At 43.4% G+C, this 27,904-nt stretch overlaps 1 protein-coding gene across 2 annotated transcripts; it reads right to left on the bottom strand.

The window, feature by feature from the left end:
* Nucleotides 1-358: 358 nt before the first annotated feature.
* Nucleotides 359-27,813, bottom strand: RBMS2 (RNA binding motif single stranded interacting protein 2; the record flags this gene model as incomplete). 2 transcript variants are annotated; one of them, XM_084254984.1, is made up of 13 exons in its annotated part: nucleotides 359-439; nucleotides 849-929; nucleotides 2,140-2,250; nucleotides 2,463-2,540; nucleotides 7,917-8,010; nucleotides 8,185-8,231; nucleotides 9,564-9,673; nucleotides 9,809-9,888; nucleotides 11,598-11,755; nucleotides 13,126-13,217; nucleotides 15,415-15,473; nucleotides 19,832-19,998; nucleotides 27,751-27,813. In XM_084254984.1, the coding sequence occupies 13 exons, from the start codon at nucleotides 27,811-27,813 to the stop codon at nucleotides 359-361; spliced, it is 1,221 nt and encodes a 406-aa protein (XP_084111110.1). The 2 variants fall into 2 exon arrangements, with proteins under 2 accessions (XP_084111110.1, XP_084111111.1); XM_084254985.1 differs by lacking the exon at nucleotides 2,463-2,540 and having other exon boundaries at nucleotides 27,739-27,813.
* Between the last annotated feature and the right edge of the window lie 91 nt (nucleotides 27,814-27,904).

The raw sequence follows: 27,904 nt of genomic DNA, 5'->3' as shown, positions 1-27,904 counted from the left end.
TAAGAAGTTCTGGTCCGTCGTGTCCCGTCGTTCCCCCCCCCCGCCCCTCCCCCCCCCATCAGCAATGGAGGAACAGCAGAGGGCACAAGTGTAGAGATTTCTTTCTCCAGGCCCAGGACTGTGGAAAATGATGGCCAAATGTTAGTCCTCCGTGAGGTCCACAGGCGGTCTATATTCCTGGTGAGCCCTCTGGAGTCTGGCATCTTCAATAATTCACTTCTACACAACAAAGGGAGGGAGCGGGACCCTGAAGAGGGCATGAGTCAGCAAAGGAGGGGAAGAGACGGCAGACACAAGCACCGGGCTGACCTCAGACTGCTCAGCATACCCTGCCCCTAGCACGTGGCTCTTACCACTGTTACTTGTTGAACTGGAAAGAACAGACCCCACGGTCTGAGGGAGCATCCACTGTCACTTGATTTTGCTGGCTGCTGCTCTCCTGTTCCGTGGCCAAGGCAAGAGTCACCTTGTGCAAGACTTTCTCACCTCCAGCTAAAGCAGCTGACCCTAAACCACCGGAGCGCGCACCCTCCCCACCTACTCACTCCCCAGCACCACTGCTGAGCCCACACACTGGCACACACCATATCACTTCCCTACATGTGGAGCAGCCTGTCCTCTTCCAAAGACACACTAGCCCAAACGAGACAGAACCCTGTGAAATTAATTCCTGGCCAGCCAAGTGCAAGGAAGGGTCTCCTTCAGCAACATAGACCAAGTCTTTCCTCCCTACTTTATTCACACACCTGCCAGGATCAGCATCAGTGTGAGAGGAAGATCTTGGGCAGGGAAAACCTGCCTCTGTTCACTTTCCTATTCTCAATCCAAAGAGATTATAAAATTCTTACCTCAACTGAAACACTGGAAGAAGGCACAGGGCTACACTGGGAGAGGTATGCTCCTTGCATAGCTGCAGCTGTTGGCATGAACTAGGATAAAAGACAGCAGTAGGGTTAGAGCACTGGTCTTGCTACCTTTAAAGCACCTGGAAGCTTAAAAAAAAAAAAAACAGATGCCTATGTTCTTCCCTGGGATGTTACTTGTGCTTTTTAAAAGCACATCACAAAATAAAAAAAAATTAAAATAAAGACACTTCAGATGGTTCTAAAGCCCACCGGCTTTGAGATTTCTACCCACATTGTAACAGGGTGGTCCCCAGGAAAGGGGGAGGTTCCCTGCCCCACCCAAGGAAGGGTGGAGCTGAGCAGGAAGAGGAGAAGCTGCAGAAGAGACTGAGGAAGGAAGGAAGCAGGATGGAGCCAGGAGACCTGGAGGAGGCACATGGAGCCTAGAGACACGTGAAGAAACTGCGCTTGTCTTTGGGTTGTGGACTGGGTGACACAGACGTGGGTGAGACCCGTGGGGAGGTGACAATGGCAGCTTTTATCTTGATGTTGATTTTGCTCCTTTCCTTCCGGGCTTGTCTGGTTGTTTCTGACCCTTTTCTGTGGGTCCCCACAGGAAGATGCTTTAGACTTGTGGCAGGCTTTGGGGCCTTGTTCTGGGCCAATCCCATATGGATGGACTTTTACCCACAAGGGGACGGGTAACTCTGGATGCTTCATTTAGAAACTAGACTCTTTGCCTTACCTGTATTGTTTCCTAGTTTTATTAAAGTTCCTTCCCATTAAAGTCTCCTATGTTTTGTGTTGATGGGGCGGATGGCAGAACCCATTTAGAATAGGCAGGTTTGCGGGGCTTGGGCTACCCCTCTCCCTGTCCTATAACAACATGACTTCCTTTCCTCCTCTCTCTGGTCTTTGACTCTTCCTGCTTTCTCTGCCTATAAGCTCATCCACGTAAATGAGAACACAGAAGTTCTACAAGAAATCTAATGAGTTTCATACATTCTTCTTGTTATATTTTGATAAGAATTTCTAAGATAATTATATGATCTCCTAGATAAGCTGATATGGAGATAAAAACACTATCCACTTAGTTTCATAGGAGGAGTCAGTTAAGGAGTGGGTTAAGGAGTAGAATGGCTGTATTCCTGTCTCATGGATTACTATCTTTTTGCTCCAAGTGTGCCCTCGTAGACTGAAATGATTCAATCCTCATTCAAAAGCACTTATGCTAAGTACTGTACAGGGACTCCTTGCTTGGTGAGTGTTTATGATCAAAGAGCTCCTGCTTTACCATTCCTGTGCTGCTGAGGGCGAGGTGGCCCAGCTGCTGGGTAAGAGGTCCCATCATTGAGGGAGGCTGGAGAGAAATGGGGTGATCCATCCCTGGTGTCAGAACAGAACCCTAGAGGCAGCAACAAGGACAGAGTTAGTTGCAATATCCCGAGAGGCTGCAAGAAGCAGTGACTCAAGGCTAACAGAACAGCTGAAGACAGACATTTTTTAAATGCGAGGACATGATAGGTGAGCAGAGATCCAGCTATGCAACAGGGTTAGGCACTCTGCACATCAGTATCAAATTGCCTCTTTGGCTTTTGCACACTTCCAAACACTCACTGAATGCTGCGTGAGGTATGAATGGTGGTGCATCCAAGATGGGCTAGGTACTTGTAGAGGAGATGTCTGAGTTACTCTCTAATGCAAGCAAAAATAAACAAAATTGTTAATTGCCGAGAAACTATTATTTTTCCTAATTATATAATAATGTTCAGCAAAACCCTAAAAGGTTGGAGCCCCCCTCAGAAAACAGAAATATTAAGTGTAAACTGTTTTTTTTTATATAGATTTTTTTTTACAGATTTATTTATTTATTTATTTATATATACAAGCACTGGGTACAGTCAGAAGCACGGGAGGGTGAGAGAATTCACCAGAGCCAGAGCGGGGAGCAGAGCAGGCAGAAGGACCGAAGGACACTGCTGAGGGGAGCAGCGGGCGGCAGGAGAGGTCTGCGTGCCATGTGGGACCCTCCTCCGGTGGCCGGGGAGCAGCCGGGGATCGAGCCCGTGCTGCAGAGGCTGCGGGCAGCTTCACAACCCAGCGCTCAACTGCTGCGCCACCGGGGAGGCACAAGAGTAAACTGTTTTTAAAAATAACAGCAACTGGGCCTCCCCGGTGGTGCAGCTTCTGACTGTACCCAGTGCTTGTATAAATAAATAAAAATAAATCTTTAAAAAAAAAAAAACAAAACAAACTATCAGCTCACTGTCATATTTGAAACTTTACTCTAAAAAAAAAAAAAAATAACAGCAACTGGGCCTCCCCGGTGGCGCAGCGGTTGAGCGCTGGGTTGCAAAGCTGCTGGCGACCTCTGCGGTGCCGGTTCGATCCCCGGCTGCTCCCCGGCCACTGGAGGAGGGTCCCACATGGCGCGCGGACCTCTCCTGCCGCCCGCTGCTCCCCTCAGCAGTGTGCTTCGGTCCGTCTGCCTGCTCTGCTCCCCGCTCTGGCTCTGGTGAATTCTCTCACCCTCCCGCGCTTCTGACTGTACCCAGTGCATGTATAAACAAAACGAACGAACAAACAAACAAATAAATAAATAAAAACATGCCTCTATTAAAAAAAAAAAATCTGTGCTAAAAATAACAGCAACTTTTGCCCCTCAACCAAAAAAACCCAATTTAAAAGTGGGCAAAGGATTTGAACAGTTATTTCTCTAAAAAGATATACACATGGCCAATAAGCACGTATCAGGCACTAGGGAAATGCAAATCAAAACCACAAATGTCACACCCATTAGGAAGGCTATCATTAACAGGGTTAAGTAGCAAGTATGTGTACTGCGGGTGGGAATGAAAATTGCAGCAGCTTTGAAAAACATTTTGGCAGTTCCTCAAAAAGTTAAGCATAGAGTTACCATGTGTAACCCAACAATTCCAACTCCTAGGAATATACCTTAGAAAAATGAGAACACATGGTCACACAAAAATTGCACACAAATGTTAATAACAGCATTATTCACAATAGCCAAAGGTACAAATAACTCATATGGCCATTAACTGATAAATGTATAAACATAAATGGAATATGGTTAGATAAACAAAACAAGAGTGAAGTATAGGCTTCTCCTATTATCTGAAAGTAGAATGTTCCCATTACTTTTATTTGGTAGATTATGCCTACCAAATTCTATTATCATTACCGTATATTAGAAAGTTTTGAGTATTATCAGACCAAAAAAACAACTTATCAAATCAAACCAAATAAGAACATTCCACATTTGGATAGTAGGGGAAATCTGTACTCATCCGTGTTACAAGATGGATACTCCTTGAAAACATGCTCAGTGACAGGAAGACATGTATTGTATGCTTCCATTTATATGTAACAGGCTGATAGACAGACACAGAAAGTACATTAGTCACTTCCAGAGGCTTGGGAGTAAGGGAGAACAGGAATGACTACTAAATGAGTATCTTCCTCAGATGATAAAAATGTTCTGAAAGGAGTGACAGATGCATAACTTTGTAAGTATATGAAAAACTACTGACTTAGAGAATTTAAGGTGAATTTTATTGCATCTCAACTTTTTTCAAAAATTGATTGATTGATTGATTGATCCAAGAACCCGGGTACAGGCCAGATGTGCGGGAGGGTGAGAGGATTCACCAGAGACAAAGCAAGGAACAGAACAGGAAGACTGACAAAATACACTGCTGAGGGGAGCAGTGGGCGTGACAGATGTCTGCCGCGCCATGTGGGACCCTCGCAGGCCAGCCAGGATGGAACCAGCGCTGCAGAGGCTGCAGGCAGCTTCACAGTGTGGCGCTCAACCTCCTGCGCCACCAGGGGAGGCCCCTGCATCTCAATTTTTAACTGAAAAAAAAAAAAAATTAGCAATGAGAAGCTGGATGCACCCCAACAAAGAAGCAGGTTTATTCCGCAAAAATGTAAGTATGCAAGATGAGAAATTTTGTAAACTTAAGTCAAAATTAAAGAGAAACCAGGGTATATTAGATGAATTAGATGAATTCAGCAGCCATTTATTTATTTTAAATCAGCAAATAACCTAGGGACTAGAAAGAAATGGCTTACACACACCAGAGGCTATTTACTAATGTTAACTTAAACAAAGAAACATTAAAACCACTGAAATTACTGTAACCTGTCTTATAGCAGGACCAAATGAATACAATTAGATAAGAACAAAATTATTTTTCACTAATGATGTAACTGCATACCCAGAAAACCTAAGAACTGAAAAAATAGTAGTAAAAAGAGAATTTGGTAAGTTACCTGCTTACAAGATAGATGAACATAAATTAATAGCTTTTCTTTAGTCTATCAATAAGCACCTAGAAATGCTTATTAAAATTACAGAACAGGGCCTCCCTGGGGGCACAAGAGGTTAAGCACAGCACTATGAAGCTATCTGCAAGCTCTGCAGCAAGAGTATGATCCCTGGCAGGCCAGGGAGCTACCCACATGGCGCAGCAGACCTCTCCTGACTCGCCCACTGCTCCCCTCAGCAGTGTATTTCAGTCAATCTGCCTGTTCTGCTCCCCACTCTGTCTCTGGTGAATCCTCTCACCCCCCACACCTCTGGCCCGTACCCAGCTCTTGTTTGCATAAATAAATAAATCTCTAAAAATATAATAGGGCCTCCCTGGTGGCGCAGCGGTTGAGCGCTGGGTTGCGAAGCTGCCCGCAGCTCTGCAGCGTCGGTTCAATCCCCAGCTGTTCCCCGGTCCCCAGAGGAGGGTCCCACATGGCGCGCAGACCTCTCCTGCCACCCGCTGCTCCCCTCAGCAGTGTACTTCAGTCCTTTTGCCTGCTCTGCTCCCCGCTCTGGCTCTGGTGAATTCTCTCACCCTCCTACGCTTCTGACTGTACCCAGTGCTTGTATAAATAAATAAATTAATCTTTAAAAATATGCATATACACACAAATTAAGAATTAAAATAAAATAAAATAAAAATATAATAAATAAATAAAATTACAGAACACCTAGGACTATATTTAACAAGAAAATCATAAGACCTACATAAAATCAACTTAAATTTTAGTGAAGGACATAAAGTAAGTACTGAAGACATTAAAGGAAACATAGCTTGAGTGAAAAGACATTCCTTTTTATTTTTTTAAAGATTTATTTTTTATTTATACATATAAGAACTGGGGTATAGGCCAGAGGTGTAAAGGGTGAGAGAATTCACCAGAGACAGAGTGGGGAGCAGAACAGGCAGATCCACTGAAATACACTGCTGAGGGGAGCAGTGTATAAATGGAAAAGCAGACAAATTTATTATATACAAATTCTAAACTTTTTTGTATGGCAAACCTAGTGATTTCCAAAGTACGGTCTCTGGACCAGCGGTATTAGCAGAACCAGCATCTGTAAACTAGTTAGAAATACAAATTCCCCCTCGACGAACTGAATCAGGAATCCTCGGGAGGGTGCCCATAACCTAGATTTAGTAAGTCCTCCAAGTAATTTTGATGCCCAAAGTGAATGGAGGAAAAAACAAAATGTTGCAAACATAAAAAGATGCTTCGGGGCCTCCCCGGTGGCACAGCAGTTGAGCACTGGGTTGCGAAGCTGCCCGCAGACTCTGCAGCGCCGGTTCGATCCCCAGCTGCTCCCTGGTCACTGGAGGAGGGTCCCACATGGTGGTAGCGCCTGCTGCTCCCCTCAGCAGTGTATTTCGGTCCTTCTGCCTGCTCTGCTCCCTGCTCTGGCTCTGGTGAATTCTCTCACCCTCCCGTGCTTCTGACTGTACCCAGTGCTTGTATAAATAAATAAACAAATCTTTAAAAAAAAAAAAAAAAAAAAGATGCTTCGACTCATCCTCAGTCAGGGAAAAGCAAATTAAACAAACAATGTGTATTGTGTCCTTTACACCCACCGTAAGTGTAACGATAGGAAAAATTTTAAAACAGCAAATTCACCTATGTTGGAAGGAAATGTGTACATTCCTCTCCAACATCGCTAGTGGAAAACTGAAAGTCCATATATTTTTCACCCTAACTATCCTATTCCTCAGACCGCAGCCCCCAGATACCAAAGCACTCATATATATCATATATAGGGATATATATCATATATAGGGATATGTATCATATATAAGGATCTAGACACACAGATGTTCACTGGAGCGTTATTTGTAGCAGGAAAAAGAAATATAACTGGGGCCTCCCCTGGTGGCTCAGGCTGTTGAACGCCGCGCTGTGAAGCTGTCCACAGCCTCTGCAGCGCCAGTTTGATCCTGGCTGACCAGCGAGGGTTCCACATGGCACAGCAGAACTCTCCTGTCTCACCAGCTGCTCCCCTCAGCAGTGTACTTCGTCAGTCTGCCTATTCTGTTGCCCGCTCTATCTCTGGTGAATCCTCTCACCCTCCCGCGCATCTGGCCTGTACCCCGGTTCTTGTATAAATAAATAAATATTAAAAAAAAAAAGAAATACAACTGAATGTCCTTCATTGGGGTATAGCTGAAGAATTCTGGTATATCTGAGGCATGAAATATAAATGAGGGCAGAGGCCACCCATACTAGCTGCATCATGAAGGACTCAGATCTGTGAACTCAGATCGCCATGACCCAACCCCAGCTCGCCCCATTCAATACATCTGGGGTAGATACAAAGGATTTGTGTTTCTAAAATTTCCCAGATGCTGCTGATACCGCTGATTAAGAAACACACTTTGGAATCTGGTTCAAGAAAATACTGTTAAGTGAGATGAATGAAGTATAAAAAATATATTCAATATGGTCAAATTTTTGCAAAATAAACGACTCCCCAAGCCCTACACATGTGTGTATACTCAAATGAAGAAAATAAAAAATAGTAAGAAATGAGCATGTGCCTCCTCTTGTGTGCGGGGGACAGAGTTAGGTAAGCTACTTAACAGTCTATACATGCACAATGTGATCACATGGTATGCTTTCAAGTGAAATTATTTGAGTATAATATGTACAAAAACAAGCAGTTTCTAGTCTTAAATTCTTTCACCTAAAACCTAACACCAAAAGATAGGGAAAACCACAAAGCTCTTTTGGGCATGAACATACCTGATACGAAGACACGGGCGATGGGAGACAGGGGAAGAATGCAGACTGAGCCAGCATCCTGTTGGGGGAGCTGTTATACAGAGCTGGGTAAAACCTGCAGGAAGGACCCTCATCAGTAAGGAGTCACAGAGATGCACAAGGGAAAAGCTGCCCGATAAGTAAGGCCACGTCTCACTAGCCACTGTTTAAAGATTAGGATGACACATCTGAGAGTCTAGACACAGGCTTTGTCATTTCCTTGTAACCTGATCATATAAAACACCCTTACCCATTCTGAAGAGCTGTGGTGGGGTCATAGGTCAAGGCCATACCACTCTATAAAGAAAGAACAGTGTTCGTATTGTGAGTCCTTGGGTGAGAACAGAAGCACACTCAGACTGTTAAGGCTAGGGGTGTGTTTGCTGAAGTCTGGACAAGTCCCACAACAGCTGTCCCAGGGTTTTTCTTTTTCTTTTCTTTTTTAAAGATTGATTTATTTATGCATACAAGAGCTGGGTACAGGCCAGAGGTGTGTGTGTGGAGGGGGTGAGAGGATTCACCAGAGACAGAGTGGGGAGCAGCACAGGTGGATCCACTGAAATACCCTGCTGAGGGTAGCAGTGGGGAGACAAGAGAGAGAGGTCTGTTGCGCCATGTGGGAAGCTCCCTGGCCGGGGATGGAACTAATGCTGCAGTGGCTGGAGATAGCTTCATAGTGCTGGGACTTAACCCCTTACACCATCAGGGAGACCCCTGTCCCAGAGTTTTTCTGGTTGTGCAGGCTATGAAATCCCACTCAAGACCCACACTGAACAGCAAGTTAAGCACTTCTTGGTTACATACCATAGCTTGCTACCTGCCCTCACAGAAAACAGACCACGATAATTTCCTTTCCAATTAATTAACTTTTTTACCCTTTTGACTTTTTCGTTACTCAAAAAACCTTCATTTTTTATTTAGCTTTCTAACTGTGTGCTTGTGCCCGTCATACTTTTACAATTTTTTGTTCCCCAATAAGAAAAGCATATTTGAGGGCCTCCCACTGGCACAGCGGGTTGAGCACAGTGCTGTGAAGCTGTCCACAGCCTCTGCAGCACGGGTTCGATTCCCGGCCAGTCAGGGAGATTCCCACATGGTGCGGCAGACCCCTCCTGTCGTGCCCACTGCTCCCCTCAGCAGTGCTTTCAGTCTGTCTGCCTGTTCTGCTCCCCACTCTGTCTCTGGTGAATCCTCTCACCCTCCTGCACCTCTGGCCTGTACCCCAGCTCTTGTATAAATAAAAAAGAAATTAAAAAAAAAAAGTATGTGTGACCCTGGGATAGACACATTTAGCACACACGGAGCCAGGACAGGCCCTGGTCACATTTTTCTCATTTTTGACAACTTCAATGGAACTTTAGGTCTCACGGGATAAATTCCTCGGAGTTGGCCTGGGCACACACCATAGGCAGTTTCGGTGCTTTCCCAACCTTCTTGGCATAAAGGTAAATAATTGTATCACCACGGGTTCAGGATAGGCAAGTTTTGGTACAGGCTGTCTTGTGGGATGGCTACGACAGCGTGTCAAAGGTGGAACCATTCTGAACACCTCTGGACACCAACCTCAGCTGAAGCGTACTTTCTACTTTAACATCTTTAGAACTGCTGTCTTCTCAGATGTCCTCTTACCATGTCTCCATTCCTTGTCCAGGCTCGTCCACTTGGCACAAATTTTCCTTGGGTCTGCCGCTTCTTCGGGCCACCATCAGCAAACTTGCACAGCAAGGGATCAGGCGGGACTGCCGAGAGAGAGAAAGCAGAGTGGCAGCTGAGTCCTCCTCTGCCAGCCCAAGCACACTCATGTAACATTCCTCCAGAATTTTCATTGGAAGTAACAACCTGGGCCCTTTCAGCCTGATACCCAGATGCCTTACCTGGTATTCCAGGGGGTGTCTTAACATATTTTCCATTAAAGTGGGTAATAATGGCTTCACACTTCTCTGTAGACTCCATCCTAAGGAGCACGAGAGGGGTTAGGTTTTAGCTTCTCCAGGATCTGTGCTCTCCCAACATTCAAAGAGAAAGCTCTATCTTCCCAGCCCCACAAATGCTCCAAAAAGTTATGACTATAGGAACACAGAGTTTCTTCTACATAAACGCAATGTATCTTAAAGAGACAATCTGGCTTTGAATGAGGGTTTTCTCAGTTGGCTCCTGTAGGGGGTCCTCAGAGGAATAATGATGGTCTTTTTTTTTTTAATTTTTATTTATTTATGTATTTATACAAGCACTGGGCACAGTCAGAAGCGCGGGAGGGTGAGAGAACTCACCAGAATCAGAGCAGGATGCAGAACAGGCAGAAGGACCGAAGTACACTGCTGAGGGGAGCAGCGGGCGGCAGGAGAGGTCTGCGCACCATGCGGGACCCTCCTCCGGTGGCCAGGGAGCAGCCGGGGATCGAACTGGTGCTGCAGAGGCTGCGGGCAGCTTCGCAACCCAGCGCTCAACCACTGCGCCACCGGGGAGGCCCAATGATGGTCTTTTAAAAAGCCAACAGCATGGGAGCAAAAAGTTTGATGACCACAGGCCTTGTGACTCCCCTTTTGTGATACTTAGGGTTGACAGTGGTTGTGCTACCAAGATTGAGCTGCCTAGGAACCTAGTCCTGTTCCCAAGATCAGAAACTCTCCAGAGTAGGAGGTATTCTTGGCGCAATTAGCCCAGTTGTTTTTCAAACCTGAAAAAAAAAAAAAAAAAAAAGGCAAGAGAATCTCTTTTGAACAAAATCTTAAATAAAAGCAGAGTCATTTTGGGCCTCCCCAGTGGTGCAGCAGTTGAGAGCTGGGCTGCGAAGCTGCCCGCAGCCTCTGCAGCACTGGTTTGATCCCCAGCTGCCGGTAAGGGTCCCATATGGTACGCAGATCTCTCCTGCCGTTCCCGCTGCTCTCCTCAGCAGTGTATTTCATCAGTCTGCCTGTTCTGCTCCCCGCTCTGGCTCTGGTGAATTCTCTCACCCTCCTGTGCTTCTGACTGTACCCAGTGCTTGCATAAATAAATAAATAAATCTTCCAAAAAAAGCAGAGTTATTTTAAGAGAGCTAAGGGAAGGTATTCTTGAAAATTCTGCAGTTCTAAGGAATACCCTAAGAAATCCACTCTTCTAAGTCAACCTCCATTCACAAAGTAAACCAATGTTCATAAAGGTCTGACACTACATGGGCTGTTTGTGGCAAGGTGGTCGAGAATTTAGGTTTCTTCCCATATCTGAAAAAGCAGACAAGATCATACACCTCAGCCTACTAATCTTTGAGCCAGAATGATTAGGGCTCTGCTCTACCACCCACTTCGTTTTGGGGACTTTGGTTAACTTATCTATAAAATGGCTAGTTAATATTTGTTTCATAGGATTTTATAAAGATTAAATGAGATAACAGGATAAGAAACTATTCAGTAACCACTGAGAAGGCAGGAATTATTTTGCTCTAGTTGGATCTAGATCACAGGAACAAAAGCTAGAGCAGCAGGAAGAAGTAGGAGAAGAATAAAGACTTGAGGGCAAATGGGCTTGTGAGCATTGTGACCCATAAAAATGAACTTTTAATTTATTATCAAGTACTTTAGCTAATACTTTGGGTCCTGGGAATGGGGAAGACAGATTTCTTGGTGACATCCTTAGTGATCTTCTTTATTGACCTCATGATTTCCCATTCTTGGCATCCCTCACCTTGCAAAGCCAACTCCTCTGCTGGTCCCGCCGACGTCACGAAGGATTCGTGTGGAGATAACCTGGCCAAAGGGCTTCAGCATCCTCTCCAGTTCTTGTTCATCCATCGACAGCGGGAGGTTTGATATGTATAAATTTGTGGGGTCCTGTTCTTGTTGCTATGGAAATAAAAGTGAGAAAATGAAGCTCACATCTCTTACCCTTCTCCCACTCTGAGCAGCCCTCATCCACAAAATTACATCTCAGAAAAGCAATAGTAGGAAGGATTTCACATAACAGAGAATATCATCAACTATTTCTGACACCTAGTCCCACTACCATGTATATTGAGTTCAGGGTTAAAAAAATCAGATTTAATATTTCTGGTACTATATAAGCCAATAAAAAAAGTCACCAGTGGTGTTCTGCTGTCTCTTTAAGAACCAGGCAAAGCAGCACTCCCCCCTTCCCAAGAGGCTGTCCCAGAGGATGGATTCTCTTGGACTGCCTTCATCCCTGGAACTGTTTTGAGTAATCTTCCTCCCCCTCTTCCGGCTTCAGCAGACTCCTCTGAGGAATTAAGAAATGCCTATTCAATGATGGAAGAGAAGCAGGAAGAGGGGGTAAGGGGAAAGGGAAAGCAATGTGCTACGGGCCGCACCAAGGTCAGATGTCTGCTCATGGGTTATCACGGAGTCTTGAAAGCACTAGTCTTGGAACTCTGAAGGCTCCACTACCAGAGAGCTTTTGTCCAGAAAGAAGAGGTTGAAGAGCCCTTCCTGTGGGCAGAAGGTGCAAAATGGCAATAACTTCCCATAGCCATATTTTAAAGACTTAAAGTAGTTATTCTGCCCTAGACAGGGGATCCTAATTCTCCTGCCTTTCCCCTCAGGACTTTCTTTATCCTTCATACTTACAGAGAAAGGTGCCTTGCAGGCCTGCCTCGTTCTGCTCTACATGGAGAATTTATGACTTCAGAGAGGCAAGGGGACAATCTCATGTAAGAGGAGAAGGAAGAGAAAAGCGTGTTTTCTAGAAGTCTAGATGAAAATAAAAGCTCAGACAAGTCTGAGAAGGGACAGGTTCCTCACTTGTAGTGGTTTCCCTTTCCCCAGCCCCTGGAAACCTTCCTCCCCGACAGGCAACACTGTTAAGAGGTGGGAAACACTGTTCTGAACTTCTAAGTTGCACAAATGCTTCTTCAGAAAATGTTGCAAAACCACCACAAGCTGCCTGGTAGGGAAGGGGGACACAGCAGGAGGAAGGGAAGAAGCATCTTGAACCTTAAGATATCTGAAGAAGAACAGAACTCACAAAACCACCTGCCACAGGTTATGAATGCCATCTTACTGGTATTCGGAGCAGGCAGGCAGGGGGTAGTCTGTAGGACCCTGGCGCCAACTGTCTTTGGGCAGATATAGCAAGAAGTAATGCAGGCAGCCCTTGCCTCTCAACTTCAAGGCTCTAAAACCCTCTGGAAATCTTGGAACTGAACCTCTGGTGTTAGCTACAACCCCTCAGAGGAACAGACACAGGGTAGAATGCTCACCTTTGCCATCTGTGCCTGCACACCACTGGCTTTCAGTGCTGTTACAGCCTTCTGCGCTGCGGAAGGACTGTCAAAGTCCACAAAGCCGTAGCCTGAAACAGGGAAACAGCATCACTGGTATGTTGGGGGCCAGGGGGAGGTGAAGGAAGGCAGAAGGTTCAGGATTTTCAGGAGACAGAAAGTATTACGATCCATGTTAACAGACATGGTAGGGAGAAAGAGAAATTAGGAGGATTCAGGTAGTAATCCATGTGTTTCTCAAATCCCGTGAGATTGCGGAACTTTACAGCTAAGGCCCAAAGCAATGAGGTCCTTAAGGTGTCCTTGCCTTTCTTCCTCCTGCTTAAGAAATGTGAGGTTTCAGGAACCAGATTTTTCTAATAATTCATAGCCCCCCCTTCCATATTTCTAACAGGACCTCTTCCTCTTTTCTAGCCACACCCCAGAAATGGTAGGCATGTGCAAAGTGAAAGTTTTCCCCACTATTTGAGCATTCTTTTTTTTGTTTTGTTTTGTTTTTTTATTTTTTAATTTTTATAGTTTTATTTATTTTTGATTTTATATATTTTTACATCATTTTTCATTTTTGCACAGTGTATGCATTTTCATCTTGGTTATAGTCCCCATACAATTCCCACCCCCCTTGTTTTGATCTGACTCCCTTCTCCCACCCTCCCCGTAGTGTCTCTGGTTTATAGTTGCTTATTGATTTTGATTTTTACTTTATTATAATTAGTCTTTTCCTAGTCCCTTATTTAGGTTTTCTAAATTCCTGCTATGAGTGAGACCATCCGGTATTTTTCTTTTTCTTTCTGATTTATTTCACTGAGCATGATCCCTTCTAGCTCCAAAAAGATAAACACATGCAGTTTGCACCAACATGGATGGAGCTAGATGGGTTTTGTTTCTTTTTTTTTTTTTTCTTTTTTCCTTTCTTATTTTATTTTTTTTTTTTAATAAATTTTATTGTTATATTCCCCATACAATTGCAGCCCCCCCATTCTGACCCCAATCCCTCCCCTCCCGCCCCCGCCCCTCTAAAAGTGTCTCTGGTTCATAGTTTTTTGTTGATTTTGATTTTCACTTTCTTATATTCATTTTCCTGGTCCCTTATTTAAGTTTTCTAGATTCCTGCTTATTTGAGCATTCTTATACAACTTCTATAAGCCTAAAGGACGCAAAGCAAAGACATAATTACCATTCATTTATATGGGGAAACTGGGGGAAAGGGTTTCCAGATCCCGAAGACAGCCTCTCCAGTCATAGCAAGTCACACACAAAACCTAAAATAACACTAACATATGGTAAACTAGGGACGCTATGATAAATACACAGCCCGTATAAATTAGCTCCTGGGGAAGAAGCTGGTGGTCCACTCTCAGCCCCACTGCATACCGTCTCTGGAACAGCTGCTGTGAAACAAACACTGTATGCTACATTAGCTTTTTGCCTTTTCTCATAAAAGCAAAACTCTTCTTCAGATTTCCTTCAGTTAATGAAAACAAGTACTAAAGCAGGTCTTTCATATAAAGTGAAATGTAAACCTTTGAAAGTAAACCTCTGAAAAGCGGGGCATACCTGCGTGCCCTCTCCATTACAGGTAACCAGCCATCTGCTGGAAGAAATCCCTCACCCACCCAGCCTACGCCCCTTTCCCTTCCTTCCACTCTTTCATCCCCACCGAGAACTGTCAAAGCCCTAACAAAATTACCCATCCTGGACCTCCCTGGTAGCGAAAGGGGCTAAGCAAAGCACTGTGAAGCAATCAGCAGCTTCTGCAGCATGAGTTCGATCCCTGGCCTGTTCTGTTCCCCACTCTGTCTCTGGTGAATCCTCCCACCCCCGCACCTCTGGCCTGTAGCCCAGTACTTGTATGTATAAATAAATCAATAATAAAAAAAAAAGAAACAGAGCAAAACTCACAAAGTAACACCTACGAAGTCATACAAGTACCACCACTAAAAAGCATTCACAATGCTTTGATAAGTAGAAATGATCTCACCTACCTGAACCCAGCATCCTCAGGGAAACATGAGAAGTAAGTCTACAGTAAGTCCAAGGGACTCAAAAGAACTCAGTACAGGCATCAAGCTATGGGTCCCCAAAATATTATTAGCTATAGCTATCTGACCTCCAAAGAACCTAAATATCTACTAGTCTTTTAAACCTGAAAACCTCAGAGACACTCCCCTGGCCCTGGTACTGGGAACTTTCAGCAGTAAAAGGCAGAGGCAAGGAATGGCCTCACTCACAGTTACCTTCCATCAGCCAGGATATCTGTTCTCTCACCTTTGCATTTGTTTGTGGTCTTGTCCAGTATGGCCTTAGTAGACACAATCTTGCCATATCTAAGGGAGAGGAAAATGCAAAGTGATAATCTGGGGGCAGTGACTTAAACAGGGCAGAGATTGAGCTATCTGGATGAATACACGTTCTTTCTCTAATCCCACTAGGACTATTCCTAATCAAATCTTAATAAAAACAATAAATGAATAGAAATGTCATGCTTCTCATATAAACCTACCCCCCAAAGGTATCTCCAAATAAAGGAACTTTAGACTTTACAATATCGACACATTTTTCCCTTTTACTCCCCAACTAAGACTCAGACACAAGTTGGAAAGCGAATACCGTCTTTTTGGAAAAGAAGTTTGGCGATGTCCACATAGCAGAGCACACGGGCAGAGGTCTGGCTAAAATTCCATGAGGATTGAAAATAATTCTTGATATTACTTATCTTCTTCCAGACAAACACCATTCCTCCTATGAAAAATCTGCAGATATTTCTCTTTTCTAACACTTTTCTTTTCCCCACCCCTCTCCTGGCAGGTCAACCAGAACCAAACAGCTTCTGTACAAATCCTTGCTCTGCAACTCTGTAACTATGCGTTACAAATAATCTTCCACAAATAATTTAAACCTATCTGTGCCTCAGTCTCATCAACTATAAAATGGAGAAGATCATTGGGAATATGAAATGAGTTCTTGAATTTTAAGCACTAATATTTACCACATTGCAAACACTTGAAAATTCTTAACTATTCCAAATGTTATAATTGTTGTTATATCCAAGGGATCTCAGCTTAATCGACCGCAATGACTCTCTGCCTTTACTGTATTCAATGTAAGCACTGCACACTAACCCACTGCACCACTGGAGCTCCGTTTTTGCTTTATTGTATTCTAGGACTTGTATTTCTCATTGTTAAGATTTGAGTGTGTTAAGATTTAGAGTGGGCACCAGAAAAGATACAACAGCAGTGCTAAGAAAATTATCCAAAGCTTAACAATAAGGTAAAATGAGTATTGCATATTCTGGAGCATTATCTAAAAGGCCCGTTCACGGTACATATCATTTTTTAGGGGGCTGTTTCTTTGTTTGACTTTTTGTTTACCACTGATCAGGGCCCAGACTTTGTGAAGATGCCTATTAACTTGTAGAATTTTATCTAGCAGAAATGCAAATGATTTCTGTCCAGTAGAAAAGATAACCCCAAAGGTTACTATTTTGTTGTCCAGTAGCATATAAATCAGTTTTGTACGTAACTAAACAATCTTATTTTCATATTCTTTCTTTAGCACCTCTAAATACTCAGTCCTTCAAATGCTCTTTGGGCTCATTTTACCATCCTGCTAGTCCCCTCATCAATGAGTAAAACAAATTTTTGGCATGTATTCATCCTACATTTGTATGAGAATCTATTTTTCAACTTTTTGAAAATTATACTTTGGCAGCAGAGTCATCTGGAGCTCCCTAAACCCCGGCAGTGTGGTATCACAGGCCAGCAAATTATGTCAGAGGAGTTCCACTAGTGTGAAGTCCAGGGCAGGGAAAACACTAAAGAGACAGAGCAGAAATCGCTAGCAAAGTCAGAAGTCCAAATTTAACTGAAAACAGTTGGCAAGGACTAAATTTGAGACAAATACCCCAAATAAGCTTTTTCCCCCTATTTTTCCTCTCATACTTAAATAACATATGATATGTATGATAATTGATGTTTGTTTAGCTCCTTGGCAGCCTCCCACTAACCTTTTCAGCGCAGCTTCTATGACACAATGGATTAAGCAGAATAAGCCAAGCAATGCCCTGGAGGCTGGGAAAAGCACACACCAAAATGGGGATGGGATGGACGTGGTGATCCTACCCTGCTAGGACTAAATACTCGGACTCTTTCCCAGTTGTCGGCAAGGGGATGGATGCATGAGACTGGAGTACAGAGGACACACGTGCTGCTGTCCCTATCGAGGCCCTATGGTGGAGTCTGCTGTGGTGTGAGACTTTGAGCTCGGATTTTCCATTGCAGCTGCCAACAGCTGGGTTGCTGCTGCTTTCTTCTCAAAAGGACCCCTCCAAAAGAAGCAGGAGTTCTAGTCCCAGACTCCACACCTCTCCCTCCCACCTACCAGGTCTTAGTTTCTAGCAATTTCTCCTACCACCCAGAGAGACAACCGGGACAAAGGCAGGAAGGGTTCTATACACGAATACTCCCTTTCTAGAAAGGTTTAACTCTGCTCACATCATCTATGAAGGTCGCTCCCACTTGGCCTCCCTTTCACGGCAACTCATTTAGCACCTATTCTTTCCCTGCCTCATTACTGCTTCTCCAAAGTTCCATTTTGGGCTCCTGACTACCATCTTACATACTGATTCTGACTATTCCCAGACACAGCAAAAGATAAGGCAAGTGTTGGGAAGGGCAAAATGAAACCCTAAAAGTATAGTGAATTAGCACTGAATTCTGTCTTGTGGTAAGAAAGGATTTTTGTACCATATTATATTTAGTACAAGAAACACAGGGTGCAGAAATCAAGGAACTAGACTAATAAGGTACACTTTTCCCTCCTAAGCCAATAATTCTTCTAATTCCCAGGCTCCACTGCCCATTTTACTAGTTTCAAACTAAATACCCAAAGTTCCACTTAAATACATTTCTAGCAAGGTAGCTGGGGTAAAGGAACCGGCTTTACACAGATTCAGCTTGTGCAATATGGTGCTCGTAAAAACTCTATGATTTGCATAAAGTAAATCACTACTTCAGAAGAGTGAAAGATTCACAGAGAACCTCTGGCACATCATACTCCATTTTGGGAGTATTGTTCTGCCTCTCCAGGATCTGGAACTGGCAGAACTTATACTGCTGTAGGAGTCTAATTTGAATTAGTCTCTCCACCTCAGAAAATTGTTTAGTAGTATTTACAGAAATTGACAAATGTTATCAGTGACTCAGCAATTTTACTCCCAGGTACAACATACAATGCACATACTTGCACAAAGAAGTACAAGTTCACAGCAGCACTCTTCACAGTCACAATAGTTACAAAATGGAAACAACAGTAAAATGGGTAAATGAACTGTGGTATATTTCTATGGTAGAATTCTATAAAGCCAGAAGAACAAAGTTTTGCATTTTATGCAACAATGTGGATGAACCTGCGAATAACACTGAGTAAAAGAAATCAGACTTGAAAGGTTACATGCTGTATGATTACACTCACATGATGCTCACACAAGCCACACCAACCTACTACTTAGATGCTAAGTAGTGGATACTTTTGATGGGGGTGGAACTGAGAGTTGGACTTCTGAAGAGCCAGTAATGCTCTATTTCTTGATTTGATTACAAGGATACATTTATTTTGTGAAAAGTAAATGTACATACACTGTGGCACATACACGTACGATCTGTATGCTTTTTATATCTGCTTGTTATATTTCAATAAAAAGTTTTAAAAGATAATTTATACAGTCTAAGGTTCCTATTTTTATCTTTCTACCATTCAATTACCCAAACTCAACTTTGTCCCCTGCTCATTAATGTCCCCATCCCCACCTCCCCCCTTCAGACTCCTTCCTCTAATCATTCCCCCAATACATTTTTGAAACATATTTTTTCTGCTAAATGGAATTAAGCTGGCATCTCCACATGTTTGCAGTTTTCCAACACTCCTAACTGGGCTAATTTCCATGGTACTTTTCTCCACTTGGTGACTCAAATGTACCCTAAGTCTAAAGAACCCCAAGATCTTTAGGGAGTAGATGCAGAGGGACAGCCTCTTTCTCTACTTTATTTGTTCTTTAGCCACTAATTTGAGGGCAACTCTGGTTCACTGGAAATATCTCTAGCAGCAGAAACTGTCCTAAGGGTACAACTCAATTGGCTAATGCCACATTCTCCTACCCATGCTATCAGCCGTCACTGCCTTTTAATCAGTATCTTTAAAGATACTGAACATTTTTATTCAATGTGTAAGGACAGAAATCTTTCCACTAAGACCCTTACATTAGCCTTAGGTGGATGCTAGAAACAAAGTTATATGAACGTTTTCCCCACGCGAAAGTTGAATGATCTTATTTGTTCAACTTGTTTTTACCACCAATTTATATGGAAAAACTTTTTTAGTGTTCCCAGGCCCAAAAAATAACCTATGAATCCTATCAAATAGGAATGTTCAACTTTCAGGTATCAGGGGCCTCCTATACTGGGCTTCAAAGGCCAGTCCTACCCTGGCTACCCTCAGTGCATCCCATAAAGGTTTTATGTAACAGAAGATGCATTATTTATTTAAGAAATTTGCTGAGAAACATTGTGACTATTGGGCAGAAGCAAAACAACATTGCATTTCAGGATAAGAGTATCTGGCATGAAGTCAGTATTACCAAACTTATACTGTCCCTGGAAGCGTACCCACGTGTATCCCAACTTACGACTGACACAACTTGACAAGGTCCTGGTCAGTAGTGCCTGGTTGTAATCCCCGGATGTAGAGGTTGGTTTTGCTCAGCTGGTCACTTCCATTGCTCCCACTGCTGCTGTTAGGGGTACTGCTGCTTGGACTAGGTGGTGCCATCTGTTGAGTCAGTGGCACATATGTCTGCAGAAGACATGAGAAACAAAAGATCAGAGAGATTATACATATAAATATTGAAGACTGAGAAAAATGTTGGCCTCTAGGAAAAAATTATTCCAAACTTTAGCAGCAATGACGTCAATAAATAAAGATTTATTTATTTATTTATACAAGCTCTGGGTACAGTCAGAAGCACGGGAGGGCGAGAGAATTCACCAGAGCCAGAGCGGGGAGCAGAGCAGGCAGAAGGACCGAAGTACACTGCTGAGGGGAGCAGGGGGTGGCAGGAGAGGTCTGCGCGCCATGTGGGACCCTCCTCCGGAGGCCGGGGAGCAGCCGGGGATCGAACCGGCGCTGCAGAGGCTGCGGGCACCTTCGCAACCCAGCGCTCAACCGCTGCGCCACCGGGGAGGCCCTATATAAAATTTTTAAAGCCCATCCTAATATTAATTTGGAATCTCAAGATACCCCAAATAAAATATTGAAAAAGTAACAAAATTGGCAGTCTAACACTTCCTGATTATAAAAACGAATGACCAAGGTACAGTACTAAAAACAAAATAGAGGCAGGTAACAGTGCATAGCACTCTGTGGTTTACACTCCAATAATGAAAGTAAGACAGTCACCTAGATGATTCCAATACAATGCAAAATTCTATAAATACCAAATATGAAATACAAAATATGACTGAAGCTCAGAAACAGAAGTCCTCCTTTGGGTTTGGGAGGTGGAGGGATAAGAGAAACTTTATAGAAGTAACATTTTAGTCTAATTCAAAGGAACAGTTTTGACTGTGAGCTCTTGAAGGGTGGCAATCATGCCTGAGCCCCAGGGGCTACCTAGCATGCTGGAACAGTTACATAAACTTGGATGTAGTGAACAAATTCACAAAGAGGCCATCCCAAAAGGTAACAACAAAAAAGATCAAAATACAAAATACACAACAACAAAAGGATCATAGATTGGGGGGAATATGAATATATATATGGAAGTAAATATCAAGTAACTCCTCATGATTCTCCTTACATTTTACATCCATCTTTAAGAAAAATTTCTCAACATCTTCCTTATCTTCTAGCTTTTATCTCATTTCTCTGCTCCCATCAATTGTTTAACTTTATTGAGATATAATTTTACACTTATTAACCCACTTAAGGTATAAATTCAATAGTATTTAGATCACAGAGCTGTGCAACCATTATCACAGTTTTGCTTTTTAAAAAAAAGATATTTACTTATTTTTTTGCGTAGAAGGATTGGGGTGTTGGCCAGAGGTGCAGGGAGTAAGAGGATTCACCAGAGATAGAGTAGGGAGCAGAACAGGCAGATCTACTGAAATACACTGCTAACAGGAGCAGTAGGAGAGAAAGGAGAGGTCTGCTGCGCCCTATGTAGGTCAGCTCCCTGGCTGGGGATGGAACACAGGTCGTAGGGGTGATAGTGCTAAGACTTAACCCCTAGGCCACCAGAGAGGCCCCCTATACTGACAAAATTAATGATTATTCTTCAGTCCCTATTCTCCAGGATAAAATACTATAGTTTGTACATCTGCATTTTAATTCCAACAGGCCTCTTATTATGTTTCCCCTTGTCTTGCTTCTTATTTATATTTTACTGTTTACGGAATGATTAGCTAGGGCAGAGTAAATGTAATGGAATCTTTGGGGTAGGAAGGTGAGGAAGATGAGGAAATCCTAGATAAATAATGAGTAGTGGGCTAGGGATCTGGACCTCGTTTAGCAGGTAATATACAACATCAAAAGTTTTTTTATACAAGAAATGTTCTGCAATAGACTGCTGGGATATTGGAAGACTGTCCTGGCAGCAGGTACCAACTGACTTGGGGTTAAGGGACAGCAGGTCGAGAAACAGGCAAGAGACCATGTGATGGAATATTACTCAGCATTCAAAAAAGATAAACACATGCAATTTGCAGCAACATGGATGACGCTGGAAGGGATGATGCTCAGCGAAATAAGCCAGAAAGAAGAAAAATACCGGATGGTCTCCCTCATAGCAGGAATCTAGAAAACTTAAATAAGGGACCAGGAAAATGAATAACTATAAGAAAGTGAAAATCAGGGGCCTCCCTGGTGGCTCAGCGGTTGAGCGCTGGGTTGCGAAGCTGCCCGCAGCCTCTGCAGCGCCGGTTCGATCCCCGGCTGCTCCCCGGCCACCGGAGGAGGGTCCCACATGGCGCGCGGACCTCTCCTGCCGCCCGCTGCTCCCCTCAGCAGTGTACTTCGGTCCTTCTGCCTGTTCTGCTCCCCGCTCTGGTTCTGGTTAATTCTCTCACCCTCCGTGCTTCTGACTGTACCCAGTGCTTGTATAAATAAATAAATTAATTAAAAAAATCTTAAAAAAAAAAAAGAGTTAAGTTTAAAAAAAAAAAAAGTGAAAATCAAAATCAACAAAAAACTATGAACCGGAGATACTCTATGGGAGGTGGGGGGCAGGGAGGGGAGGGATTGGGGTCAAAATAAGGGGGTTGCAATTGTATGGGGAATATAAAAATAAAATTTATTTAAAAAAAAAGAAAATGCATACAATGTACAAAAATGAAAAATGATGTAAGAATATGTAAAATAAAATAAAAAAGAGACCACGTGAGATATTTATTATAGTAGAAAAGATAATCTTATAACGAGGTCATAAATTACTGTATAGTGCTAAAAAAGGAAAGATGGAATCAATGGAAAGAAATTACTACTAACTTTAGCCAAATGAGTTAACTTTATTACTTGTAACTGAACAGCAGCTCCCAGTCAAGAGATGCTAGACTTAAAAGTTTATTCTACTGTATTTGACTCGATGGAAACTAGTGAAAATGTAGTAAACACACAAAAATACTATACATGATTACAGTATTGCTTCCCACTTCTTTTCTGAGTAAATCTGAAAATCTCAGGCAAATTAACTTTCTCAAGAGTGAAAATGTGGCAATACCCACTAATTCCTTCATCATTCCCTTCCACCCATCACTGGTCTTCAATATGTTAAAATCAAGAGGAAATTGGTTTTATGCAAAATAGGTCAGGGGAGGCAAATCATCCCAAGTAAGGCACAGTCCCTTTGCCTTTTTTCCCAAAGGAAATGGCTGTTGAGACTCTGAGAAGTTAAACTGTAACAACACATGCCAGGAAGATGAGGTCAGGGAAGGCACCCTTAGGTGCTTTACAAGTCTGAAATTCCTTTAGTCCCAAACATTCCCTCTTTCAATCTCATCTACACTCAAATCTCTCCACTGAGGAATCTCAACTACACTCAAAACTCACCTACACTCAAATCTCTCCACTCTTTCAAACACTGACAATTGACAAAACAGTGTTGAGGCCTGATAACTCTGATCTTTGTACTTCAGTCTTTTTTTTTTTTTTAAGATTTATTTATTTATACAAGAACCGGGGTACAAGCCAGATGCGCGGGAGGGTGAGAGGATCCACCAGAGACAGAGTGGGGAACAGAACAGGCAGACGGACCAAAATACACTGCTGAGGGGAGCAGGCAGGAGAGGTCTGCTGCGCCATGTGGGATTCTCGCCAGCCGGCAAGGATGGAACCCGCGCTGCAGAGGCTGCCAACAGCTTCACAGTGCGGTGCTCAACTGCCTGGGTCACCAGGGAGGCCCTTCAGTCTTTTTTTAATAACAAAGAAAACTGAAGGCCACTAAAATGAATTTTTAAAAATTTTTCCACATTATTTTGTGGTTTCTCTCTATGAAAGTCACATGGTCCTCCTTCTAGGACTACCTTAATTCAAAAGAAGGGAATGGATATTCAAAACTACAACCTGGGAAAGAATCTGCCTTTACTGGGCATTATGCAGTTGTTCACTAAGGAAACAACTTCCTTTATGGTAATGTGTAAAGATATGTTTCAAAATAAAATAACCCTATTTAAAGTCAGGTAAAAAAAAATTAATACACTTTCAAACAAGCAAGTCACAACAGTAGTGGTATAAATAACTCTACTAAACTTGTTACCGGCCCCCCCCCCACCCCCCCCAGGCCGCAGGGAAAGAATTTTTGGGGGGCTGAGGCAGCATCCTCAGCCCACCTCCTGTGGACTGCCCCCTCCTCCAGACCCAGAAAGGATGGTTCTGGCCATGGTTTCCTAGCGCCAACAGGCCCACCAGCCTGCCTTGACCTGAGTACAGGCAGGACTGGGCTTTTCCCCCTTCCATATCCAGCACTAGGATTCACAAATGGTCCAATCAGGACCATTTAAATTGACCGATCAGGGGCCTCCCCGGTGGCGCAGCAGTTGAGCACTGGGTTGTGAAGCTGCCCGCAGCCTTTGCAGCGCCGGTTCAATCCCCGGCTGCTCCCTGGCCACCGGAGGAGGGTCCCACATGGCGCGCAGACCTCTCCTGCCACCCGCTGCTCCCCTCAGCAGTGTACTTCGGTCCTTCTGCCTGCTCTGCTCCCTGCTCTGGCTCTGGTGAATTCTCTCACCCTCCTGCGCTTCTGACTGTACCCAGTGCTTGCATAAATAAATAAAAATAAATCTTTAAATAAATAAATAAATAAAAATAAATTGACCGATCAGGTTCAGACTCATTTTGTTACTTATTTGGATTGAAAAATGAAAAATGAGTTGGTTGGTGCTAAATGGTCCAATCAGATGCTTAAGACTGAAAATGGTCCAATCAGCCTTGTAGGGTGGGACACCTTGAAGGGACTAAAGGCAGAGCAAAAGCCAGCTTGATTCATTCTGCTTCCAGCCTCCAAAAGAGAAGGATCCATTCTGCTGCTGGCCTTTGAAGAGGCAGCATTTATCAGACCACCTTCAATGAAGGATTCTGCACCGAGCCTCTGATAAGAGACTCATCGAGCAGTGGACCTCTGGGAGTCCCAAGACCTTCACAGACTCATAGACTTCTAGGCCTCCACACCTCCACAGAGGTGTGCACCTGTGTCTGGCCCTGCCTCTGACATCACCCCACCTGCGTGGGGTGCTCAGCCCAGTATCTCTAACAGCTTCAGATTATGCTGAGCACAACCTCTGGTTCTCCAGTACCACCTTTTGGTGCTGTTGAGTCTGTCACTGTCTGGTTTGGCTTCCAGTCCAGCCCTCAGACTGCTGCTGCGGACTGCTGCATTTGTTACCTCATCCTCCACGAGCAGTCTTTATTTGGGACTTCTAGACACTGTGTACACTACCTGGGGTGAGACAGTCAACCATTTGTGGCCTCAAAAACTCTTCCCTTTTCCCAATCTCTTGTTTGCTAAATAAACTGTTACTGCAGTTGTATGCTTGGGTGAGAACCCACTGACAGTGACCTGTCCTCTACCTCAGGCAGTGTCCCGTAGCACTCATTGGACACTGTTTGAGCCTTGTTGAGCACTCTTTTAAGAGTCTTTTGCACTGTTCCAGTATTATTTCAAATTTACTGGCAATTATTTTTATTACAAATTCTAGAGGTGGTGACAACAGCAAATCATGATACAAAATTCCCCACTTAATCAGCAGATACTTATACTTTGAGAAATTAACATCTTAAGTTCTACATGACAAGATAAAAGAGAAACATGGTAACACTTTATTTTAAATATACCGAATTTTGGGCCTCCCCTGGTGGTGTAGTGGTTGAGTGCTGGGCTGCAAAGCTGCCCGCAGCCTCTGCAGCACTGGTTCGATCCCCGGCCGGCTGGTGAGGGTTCCACAAGGCACGCAGACCTCTCCTGCCACCTGCTGCTCCCCTCAGCATTGTATTTCGCCAGTCTGCCTATTCTGCTCCCCGCTCTGGCTCTGGTGAATTCTCTCACCCTCCCGCGCTTCTGACTGTACCCAGTGCTTGTATAAATAAATAAATCTTAAAAAAAAAAAAACCAACAAATTTTCACAAATCTATATACTTATATAAGGAATCACATACACAGTCACACAATGATGTCATCATAACACTGACCTGTAAGAACCCAAGGAATTCTTGGCACATATGTTAATAATCACACACCTCTCACACATACACACCCATCCCACCAATATTGCCTGAATTGCTTCTCAAACCTTACTAAATACCAGGCAGAGATAAGAAATTTGACTCCAAATCCATAACCAAACTTTTGCCCCCTATTACATTGTAGATTAGGAGCTGGTTAAATGTTTCCCTATACCACAAGGGGGAAAGGGACTAGAGAGCTAAGAAAAGGGTAGGTTTTAGATAATATGTGAAATCTCAAATAGGAAAAGATTTATTTTGTTAAAAAATTAATTTCTGGAATTCATTTTACTTATTTTAATGTACCTCAGTAACCTGAGAGAAAAAAATTAGGAAGGAAAGTTTCATAAAGTACTATGTAAGATTTGAGAAGAATAAAGATATATGAAATATCCCTCTATCACAATCATATATATGTATGTATGTACATACTGATAACCAACAAATATGTATAGATGAATATTGCTTTGTTTTTTAAAGATTTATTTATGTATATAAGAACTGGGGTACAGACCAGAGGTGTGGGGTAGGGGGTAGGTGAGAGGATTCACCAGAGACAGAGTGGAGAACAGAACAGGCTGAATACTGAAATACACTGGGGAGGGGAGCAGCCGGCAAGTCAGGAGAGGTCTGCTACGCCATGTGAGTAGCTCCCTGGCAGGCCGGGGATCAAACTCGTGCTGCAGTGGCTGCAGATTGCTTCATAGATTGTGTCTTAAGCCCTTGCGCCACCAGGGAGGCTCTAGATGGATATTTCTTAAGAAGATAAACAGAATGAATGCCATGTGAACTAACACCAATAAACTAACCATTTTGGGTCTAAACATTTATTTATTTGGGAGGGGGTGTCTAAACATTTACCCACTGCCTTGATTAGACACTTTGTTTAAATCTGCCTGTATTAGTCTCTTCAGGTATAAGATAAAGAAGCACCCTATGACCCAAAACTCCATCAGATAAGCAAAAGATCCCTAAATGTTTATGGCACTTTTTTTTTTTTTATTACTTAAAGGACAGTCATAATACCACCAAGAGAAGGAGTAAAAGTTCTTTCAGCTACAGTAATAAGTTCCTCCTATGTACCCTGAAATCCAAGAAATTGTCACAAGATATTCCGTGGCAGACTGTGGCATGGCCATCCAGCGCTCCCAGAATGCCCAAGCACGCAAGCACAGCACAGCTCTCCAGCAGCCTAGGCTGGGTTAATCATAAAGAGTCCTGCAGAGCCTGGTGTCTGTAGAGCTCCGAACTCTGGCACAGAAGCAGAACCCAATCACAGAGTTTTCAGCCTAATTTCAAGGCATATCATCTCTTTAAACTCCATCACTATGGGCCAGGTGCTGGAGGGTCTCTCTCTAATCCAGAAGAGTGCACCCAGTTCTTGAGTTTGTTGTGATTTCACTGGCTATATTTCTGCTATCTGATAATGATGGTTGTGCAGGTGGGAGGAATGATGGGGTGGGGGATATTAATAAAAAAAGATAAAATAACCCGGAAGGGGGTAGGCTGAGGGTTATGGTTTAAGGCGATATATTATCCCTGTGGAGACTGGACATATCAGCAGGAAGTAAAACTAACTTCACAAAGATATAAACTTGTAAGCTTGGTTTGTTTTTAATTCCCCTGCCTTCTCAGGCATAGCATACCTGGACTATAAATTCCTGTAACTTCAAAGCCAGGTGAGAAAAGCTGCAGAAAGAAGTGGTAGAAAAGGGAGAGGTGCTGAGCTAAAGAGGAATCCAAGTCCCTCTTAAGAAGACTGGTAAAGCCAAGGGTACTCCCAGATCCCCAGAAAAGGAAGTAACTGGCTTCTAAAAACACACTTTTCCCTACCTTCTTGTTCTGGTTATAGCCAAAAGTCGAAATCCCAGGCCTGGAAGTCACTGATAGCAGCATTTTTCTTTAAAGTTAGGGAGCTGAGAGAGAAGAGAGAGAGGGAAGGGGAAGAGTGGGGGAGGGGGAGGGAGAAAGGAGCAAAAGGAAAGGG

The sequence above is a fragment of the Talpa europaea genome, assembly GCF_964194135.1.
Source record: "Talpa europaea genome assembly, chromosome: 15".
Taxonomy (NCBI): domain Eukaryota; kingdom Metazoa; phylum Chordata; class Mammalia; order Eulipotyphla; family Talpidae; genus Talpa; species Talpa europaea.
This window is presented reverse-complemented; position numbering and strand designations above follow the sequence as displayed.